This window comes from Brienomyrus brachyistius, chromosome 1 (genome assembly GCF_023856365.1).
Source record: "Brienomyrus brachyistius isolate T26 chromosome 1, BBRACH_0.4, whole genome shotgun sequence".
Lineage (NCBI taxonomy): Eukaryota > Metazoa > Chordata > Actinopteri > Osteoglossiformes > Mormyridae > Brienomyrus > Brienomyrus brachyistius.
Genome location: NC_064533.1, coordinates 42400479 through 42409669, shown reverse-complemented (window position 1 = coordinate 42409669; position 9191 = coordinate 42400479). Strand labels below are relative to the sequence as shown.

Below are 9191 nucleotides of genomic sequence, written 5' to 3'. Positions count from 1 at the left end.
CAAACACCGCTGGGTTGAGGATCGGGACAAGTGCAGGCTAGCCGGTGTCCTCCCGATAAGACGATGATGGACATCGAGACGGCCCCTAAGAAGACCTCCACTGTCTTCCGTCTTCGGTTCTTCCACTGTTTCTTCTTACCTCCCGCTTCTTGCAGTGGAGACGGGGGCACCGCAGGTGGCTCGGCGAGGCAACCATATGGTATTTCACTGTCCAGGGCTACCATCCGCATATTGGCTTCCGCCATCCCGCGTCTCAGCTACCGCAAGCTTTTGCGCACCTCACCTGCAAGGTGTGCGTCTTTAGGTAGGGACATCTCCTGAAGGATGCCCCAGCTCCGTTGGGCTATTGCCCAAAGCATGGGATCGTCCCGGACTTCAGGTTGCTCCAGCCAGTATACCACCTCATCCACCAAGCCGAGGTATTCTTCCTTTGATAGGCGAAGTGTCTCGCTGGTGAGTCCGGTCATTCTGTCACGTCTGTCGTGGTGTGGACCGGGGCCGGACATAAGGATTCCTGAAATAGTAATTTTAAAGGTTGGATAAAAATATCCCTCATCACTTTGCCAGTGTCCCCTCCTGCTTCCTCGTCGCCTCCCCTGGTGCTCCCTGCGAATCCCTCCTCATCCCCTTCGCCTGTCCCTCGGCCTGTCTTCTCGCCCCCTCCGAGGTCCCCTCCTGCTCCGGCCTCCTGGTCGCCTGCGGCTGCTGCCCATCACTCGCTGTGGCTCCCTTGGGCTCCCCATTGTCCCCCGGCCTTTCCCATCTGGCTTCCTCTGTTTCCTCCTTGTCCCTCTGTTCCTCCTGTCTCCGTTCCACATCCCTCTGTTCACTCCTGGCCCTTTTGTCCCTCCATTTTCTCTTCCCTCTGTGTCTCCTTCCTGGTTTGAGTGTCTGCGTTTCCTTTCTTGTGTCAGGTTTTGTCCTGGCTTCTGCCCTTGTGTTTGTTCTGTGTTTCGGTTTGTTTCCCTGTGCCCCAGTAATGGTCTTGTATCGTCCATCTCCTCCACTCGGGGGGGGGGTTCTGTCACGCCCAGCTCGTCCGATCCTCGTGTGTGCCATGCCCCTGATCACCCACATGTGCTTCCCCGATCGTGCCCAGCTGTTTCCTGTTATTTTTGGCTTGTCTTGTGTATTTAGTCCGCGTCTGAGTCTGTCTTCCCCAGACTTGTCATTAATGTTAGATTGTCGCCATAAGCCCTGTCTTCCCTGTTCCCTGAATAAACCCGTTTTTCCCTCATCCTCGCCTTCCTGCCTCATCCGTACCCACTGCCTACCTGCCCATCTACCCCGCAACCTGACATACAGATTAGGTACTTTTATTTTTATCAATGATGCCGCCCATGTAAACTGTGTATGCCCTTTTCTACGTCTACGACCTATGTTCACCCAGCTCTCTTGATCTCTCTGCCCTTCATTCTCCTCCCTCCCCCCTTGTGACATACACACCGTCTCCCTAAAAGGCATATTAACTCTCTCCTCTAACTCCTTGTTATGTCAGATGAAAGTCAGTTGCTCCTCAAGGTCACGAACCTTGACCATGAGTGAGTCCACTAACTCACATCGCTCGCAGACAAAGTCCGACTGGACGCAAACATCCAGTAGGGCAAACATCTTGCAAACACAAGACTGAACTGGCCCCGTAATTAACTAGCTCACTATGACCCTGTCCTATACTCCCCACCCAGTATATTTATATAGCGTATTTAACTTTTACTTTGTTTCATTAATGTATAGTTAATATAATAAAGTGCTGAGTACAATAAAACACTAAATTACAACTTGCGTTAAAACAGAAGTTTTTAAACTGTCTGTTAGGGTCAGAGATAACAACCTTAGAAAATAAACTTTTACAATAACCAAATTAACAATTGCTTACCCGAGAATAACTTTCTACTGAACCACGTTTAACTAAAATATAGCAAAGTTACTCTTGGGAGGCTGAAAAACCACAAAAAACCTTCTCAAAGCTGGCTACTAGCGGGGAAAAAGTGGAAAATGTCCTCCTGGCCCTGACTCTCGACCAAGCAAAGCTCAGCAGCAACAGTCTTTTTCCGAGTTAACGTTACCAATATTAGATATTATGTGGTGGCCCAGGGTGTCGGACCCCCACTGCTTAATGACTATTTTTGTACTGAGTCTTTAATTCTTCCCCTTAACCCTTTCACACAGCACAATGCTACCCACACACCCTTTAGGATCTCCTGGGGCAATGACACAATGGGGCAAACAACTGGGTAAACTGGCACAGATTTATTTGGGGCTCGGTTACAGATACTCCAAACTCCCAGGCAACAACCACCTCCCCCCCCCACCAACAGGTAAATCACACTACCACTACAAGCGTTATTTCTCCTTCCCCAATACTACTCCAAAACAACCCCACCGCACTCACACCTCCCCCAATATCCACTACAACTAATCACACAGTGGCACAGCACACGGCACCCTTATATACAGCACACTTATGCAGCGGGGAGAGGAGGTCAGTTAACATAGGAGAGGACAAAACCGAAGGGTGACCTGCAAAGGTCCCCCCTACATAAACCTAACCCCCAAACAAAAATGTAATAATAATAACAATAATATTATTAATAATAATAATAATAATAATAATAATAATAAGAAACAAAAATGAAAAAAAAGAAACTAAAGACTCAGTCCTGGGCCGGCGCACTTCCCTCGTCCGGCCCACAAAAACAACAAAAAATAAAAAAATAAACAAAGCAAAACTTAACTATCCCTTTTTCAGCAATGCCGCTACCCTCCGGCCGCGTCCACCTCCTCCCGGAGCTCTCTCGGTCCCGTGGGAGATAACCGAAACTCTTCCCTCTGTCCTTCTCTTAGCCTGGTAGCTCGTACGCCGCTCACCGCCTCAATCCGTTGGCAGCGATATGCACCAACCCGGTGCCTCCCAAGCCAGCCGACCCACGGCGGCGAGCTTAGACCTGTGGGGGAAACAAAGCCCAAAACAACCCCGGAACCACACCGTCCCGGCTATAACCCGAACGGATACGTCCTACACCCCACCGGTTAGGAACCTTCCCTTACTTCCGGGTTCTAAGCACAGTATCCCAGGCCACTCCCCCCACCGTCATCTGCGTCGCCTTCCCACTGCTCTTACCTCCCCAGACGCTATGGCTGCGCGCTCGCTATCCCTCTATCGATACCGCGGACCCGTGACTTGTAGCCTGGTACCTCAGCTCACTCACGTCCGCGGTCCTCTTGGGGAAAGCCCGCATCGCCCCACCGACGCCTCCTTAAAACAACCGCCGCGATTACCTTCCGTCCCCGGACCGCGCTCCCGTCCACTCTGATGTAGCCATCTTTAAACCCGATCAAGTCCCCGCCTCCGCCAACCAATCTAACAAGTCCCGCCCCTCAATTACCAATGAGGGACGGCGCAACCTCCCCAAGCTTTCGTGGCACTGCTGAAAGGAGAAAGAAAACAAAAGAGAATAGGAAAAAACCAAACCATAAACAACCCATAAATTATAAATCCCCCTTCCCCTCCCAGGGGACACCACACTCCCCCCCACCAAATGGGGGCTCGCCCCGAGCACCTACTCCCTATACCGGGCTGGCCTTATCCCAAAGTTGGCTCGCTGGGATCGACGCACGGGCTCCACAACCTCCGGAACTGGCTCAACCTCCACAACCGGCTCCCCATCCTCCGCCGGTAGCCGCCTTTCTACTACCTGTTCAGCCGTCCCAGCCCATGGCTCTTCCCAATCACCAGGCCAACCCCTGGGACGAGACGGTCCTGGTCGAGGACAGACCCCAGCCCTCCGTAGCTCACCCCCCATCTCCGGTGTCACCGATATCCATCCTGGGGGGCATGGCCGCAGGTGCCGTCGATGGAGAGTCCGGAGAGGGCCCTCTCTTCCGTCCGGCCGCAGCTGGAACACTGGGCTCTCCAGATCCCGTTGTCGCACCACCACCCAAGGGTTAGTTTGCCAATATGGGCTCACCTTGCCTCCAGCTCGTCGACGGAAGTTCCTCACCAGAACACGATCCCCTGGGGCCAGCAACCATCTACGTTTCCCTACATTGTGATAGCGCCGATCCCCTTGCCGCCGGCGCTCTGTTCCCCTTTCCACTTCCTTGCAGGCTGCCCACATTCGTCTCCGATGCCCACGGACCCACTCCGACCCGGCCTCTCCTCCGGCCAGATCACAGGTCCCCCATCGCTGATCTATAGGTAACCGAGGTTGCCGCCCAAACAAAACCCAAAATGGGGACAAACCCGTACTGCTATGCGGGGTGCAATTATAGGCCTGCACCAGCTCCGGTAGATGTACCGCCCAACGACCCTGCTCTTGCACCGAGAGCGTGTTCAACAGACGTAGCAGCGTTTGGTTCCACCGCTCACAAGCCCCATTGCCCTGCGGGTGGTAGGGAGTAGTTCTCACTTTCCGGCACCCATACACTTCACACAGTTCTTTCACCAACTGTGACTCGAAGGCAGGCCCCTGGTCAGACAGCAGCCGCTCGGGGCAGCCATAACGCTGGATCACCTCCCCCCAGATCACTCTGGCCGCCGTCGCGGCTGTCTGATCCCTGGTCGGTACTGCAAAAGCGAACCTGGAAAACAGATCAATGGCGACCAGCACATATGGGTAAGTATCTCCGGGGCGCCCCATGGACAGGTAATCCACCGCCAACACCTCCCAGGGGTAGCTGGTATTAATCCCCCCTAGGGGCAGGGGCTCTCCCTTCCCCCGGCTCCCAATCAGGCACTCCTGGCAGCCACGCTGCCTCTGCTCCACATCCCTTCGCATGCCAGGCCAGTAGAACCTCTCTTGCAGGGCCAGGACCATCCGTCGCCCTCGGGCATGCCCCAATGCCCGATGATACTCCAACCACACTTGTTGGCGCTGTTTCTCCGGAACCACCACAGCCCAGCTCTCTTCACCTCCCACTGGGGATCTACGCCGCAACACCCCTTGATCCACTCTCAGTAGCTCCCAATCTTCCAACAGGCACCGGCCCATCCCTCCAACAGTTCGGCCAGCCATCACAGTTGGACGTTCCCCGGATAACACCCACTGCCGAATCTGGGCCACTGCCGAATCTTCACTCTGCCGCTCCGCCCAATCCTCTATGGATCCAATCTGTGCCACCACCGCCATACCTGATCGTCGCGACAGGGCATCCGCATTCTGGTGCTCCCGGCCAGGTTTATGCCTTAACTCATAGTCAAATGATGCCAGCTGACCCGCCCACCTTTGCTCCACAGCCCCCAATTTGGCAGTCTTCAAATGCAAGAGGGGGCGATGATCGGTGAATACTTCAAACCTAGCTCCCCACAAGTAGTCCTTAAACTTCTCTACTACTGCCCACTTTAAGGCCAATAGCTCCAGTTTAAAGGCACTGTAGTTCTGATCATTGCGCTCCGCCTCATGGAGGCTCCGGCTGGCATAAGCAATCACCCTTTCCTGCCCCCCTTGCACCTGGGTCAAAACAGCCCCCAACCCCCGAAGACTAGCATCAGTATACAGGCGAAATGGCAAGGTATAGTCAGCATAAGCAAGTACCGGGGCTTCAAGTAGGGCCTCCTTCAGAGCCTGGAATGCTTCCTCACACTCCTTGGTCCATCCGATCTTCTGTCTTGACGAGGAGCCAGCACCTTTCAGCAGCCCATGGAGCGCAGCTGCTTTTTTAGCAAACCCCGGTACAAACCGCCGGTAGTACCCCACAAACCCCAGGAAAGACCGCACTTCCCGTACTGTTCCTGGGCGAGGCCACCCCCGTACTGCCTCCGTCTTCTCGGGGTCCGTGGTCACCCCCTCACGGCTGACTATATGACCCAGGTAGCGGACGGCCCGTTGGAACAGCCGACACTTCTCTGGCTGAAGCTTAAGACCGTGAGCCTCCAGCCGTGCAAACACCTTCTCCAAATGTTCCAGATGCCCCCCAAAATCGGGAGAATAAACAATCACATCGTCCAGATAAATCAGCAAGTAGTCATAAACCTGCTCACCCAGACACCGCTGCATCAGTCGCTGGAAGGTTGCTGGTGCATTGCACAGACCAAAGGGCATCCGTTCGAACTGGTAGAGGCCCATAGGTGTGGTAAAGGCAGTCTTTTCTTTATCGTTGGGGTGCACCTCCACCTGCCAGTATCCACTTGCCAGGTCCAGGGTGGAGTACCAGGCTGCCCCTTTCAACCCTGTCAATGACTCCTCGATCCGCGGGAGAGGGTAAGCATCCTTATGGGTCACAGCATTCAGTTTTCGGTAGTCTACACAAAACCTCCAGGAGCCATCCTTCTTACGGACTAACACTATCGGGGCAGCCCAGGGACTAGCACTCTCTGTAATGACTCCCCCCTCAAGCATGGATTTCAACAACTCCCGCAATTCTGGATACAGACTGGGGGGAACAGGCCGGTAACGTTCCCTCGAGGGAGCCGCCACCCCCGTGGGGATGCAATGGTATACCACATCTGTACAACCATGGTCCTCCTCGTCCCGGGCAAACACCCTCTGCCACCGCTCCAACAGTTCCTGCAGCTGCCGACCCTCCTCACGGGTCAACCCCGTGCTGTCAGCCACCAGGGCGTGCAGTTGCTCAGGCAAAGCCCCGGCCACTGGCCGCACCTCCACGTCAACCACCCCCCCCTGTGGCTGGCGCAACACCAACTCCTTCTGAGGCTGCACACACCCAGCTGTGATCTTCTCCACTCGGGCCAGTGGACGTCGAGGAGGGAGTTCCACAGGATACTGATGGAGATTACAAATACGAAGTGGCACTCTCCCCTCACATACTCGTGCCACAGCTCGAGCCACACACCACTCCTGCTGGCCCCCTCGATAGTCTTCCACCAGGACCTGGTCCCCATCTCGCAAATGCCCCCGGGGCACGTCTGCCCAGATCAGCTTCTCCGTGGCGGGACTCAACACCCATGGCTTCTCGGTCCGCAATCTGGCAAGCTGTTCCACCACCGGTCCCCTCACCGCTGCTTCCAATCGCCGACATACAGTGAAAGCCTGATCCCAGGCTCGCCGGTCACTCTGTGGGAGGGCAGAACGAAACAAAGACACCTGGGCTCCCCCCCGTGTCTGCAATACCTCCCAACAATGCCTGATTACGTTCATCCCCAAAATCCCATATGGGGCCGGGAGGTGCTGGTCCTCCACGATCACCACCCCTCGCTGAGGAATCTCCACCCCAGCCACCGTGAAGTCCAGCACCACATAGCCCACATACGGGAGGGACAACCCATTCACTGCCTTAAGGGCTAGCCATGGGACTTCAGCCGCCCCCTTGACCTCAATACCCTTCACACACTGATTAAATATACTACGACTAAACAAAGTGACCTGCGAGCCAGTATCCAGAATACAGGGTACCAGCCTTCCAGCTGCCAGCACTTCCAGAACCGGGCTCTCCCCCACCAGCGCCTCCCGCAACCCAACAGGCGTCGTGGACATGCTGGCTTCCGGCTGCACCCCTCGACTATTCACCACCGTCGTTTCTCCCCGAGGGCAACTCCTTACCATATGTCCCGCCTCTCCACAGCGCAGACAAATGGGACGCCCCTGTTCATCCCAACGAGGTCCCCCCGAACTTGCATAAGTGCGGCCACGCCGACGAGAAGGGGGAACTACCAATGTGGTCCCAGGAGCACTCGCCTGCCCCTCTCGAACCTGACTCCATCCTTCCAAAACTTGCTTCAGCTCCCGTACTTGGTCACTCATCTCCCTCAAAAGGTCCTCCCTCAGGGATGACCGTAACGTTTCCAAATCAAGTGAAGGGGCAGTGGCGGGCTCTGTGGCTGCAGTAGGTAGGGGCAGAAACGTCCTCCGGGCATCCACACCTTCCATTACGGTGCCGGGCCCCTCCTCCTTCTCCATTTCTTTCACCTCCCGACATGCCTCCATAAATGTCAACCGGCTGGCTCGTCGAATAAGTCGCTGTAATTCCCTCTTAGTCGACCCCGCTAGGAGGCCAGTCACCAGTTGACTTCGAAGGGTAGCGTCGTCATCATCCTCATCCCGGACTGGTTCCTTCTTCCGCCATCTATAATGACACTCCCGGAGACGGAGGATGAACGAACCCACCCCTTCCCCAGACTGTTGTTGACAGGTAAAAAACTCAACCCTCAACTGGGCCAGCCCGGCACCCTCCCCATAAAGTCTATCCAATGCCTCCAATATCTTCTCAGCAGTATCCCGCTGATTTTCCCTCAATAATTCCACTTCTCGCCTCGCTTCCCCTTCCAAAGCACTAAGAACAAAATCCACCTGTTGGACTGCAGAGAGTGACTGCGCCCGGAGACCCACCCCGACTACCCGCCTCCATTCTTGATACGTCCCCTTAGCGGACCCATCGAAGCGGGTCATCCAAGCCCCCCCCAAAAACCATGGCCACCCCCCTGACAACTCCTGTACCCTAGGTGCTGTCCCATCCATGTCGTGCTCGAGGAGATCCTGCCGACTACGCCAAATTCAAGCAGTGTGGTGGCCCAGGGTGTCGGACCCCCACTGCTTAATGACTATTTTTGTACTGAGTCTTTAATTCTTCCCCTTAACCCTTTCACACAGCACAATGCTACCCACACACCCTTTAGGATCTCCTGGGGCAATGACACAATGGGGCAAACAACTGGGTAAACTGGCACAGATTTATTTGGGGCTCGGTTACAGATACTCCAAACTCCCAGGCAACAACCACCTCCCCCCCCCACCAACAGGTAAATCACACTACCACTACAAGCGTTATTTCTCCTTCCCCAATACTACTCCAAAACAACCCCACCGCACTCACACCTCCCCCAATATCCACTACAACTAATCACACAGTGGCACAGCACACGGCACCCTTATATACAGCACACTTATGCAGCGGGGAGAGGAGGTCAGTTAACATAGGAGAGGACAAAACCGAAGGGTGACCTGCAAAGGTCCCCCCTACATAAACCTAACCCCCAAACAAAAATGTAATAATAATAACAATAATATTATTAATAATAATAATAATAATAATAATAAGAAACAAAAATGAAAAAAAAGAAACTAAAGACTCAGTCCTGGGCCGGCGCACTTCCCTCGTCCGGCCCACAAAAACAACAAAAAATAAAAAAATAAACAAAGCAAAACTTAACTATCCCTTTTTCAGCAATGCCGCTACCCTCCGGCCGCGTCCACCTCCTCCCGGAGCTCTCTCGGTCCCGTGGGAGATAACCGAAA

At 54.5% G+C, this 9191-nt stretch overlaps 1 protein-coding gene across 1 annotated transcript; it reads right to left on the bottom strand.

The window, feature by feature from the left end:
- Positions 1-2757: 2757 nt before the first annotated feature.
- Positions 2758-8984, bottom strand: LOC125719852 (uncharacterized). The gene is made up of 5 exons (XM_048995045.1): positions 4299-8984; positions 4047-4192; positions 3816-3911; positions 3210-3361; positions 2758-2945 (listed from the first exon to the last, which is right to left on the bottom strand). The coding sequence occupies exons 1-5, from the start codon at positions 8412-8414 to the stop codon at positions 2758-2760; spliced, it is 4698 nt and encodes a 1565-aa protein (XP_048851002.1). The 5' UTR covers positions 8415-8984.
- Between the last annotated feature and the right edge of the window lie 207 nt (positions 8985-9191).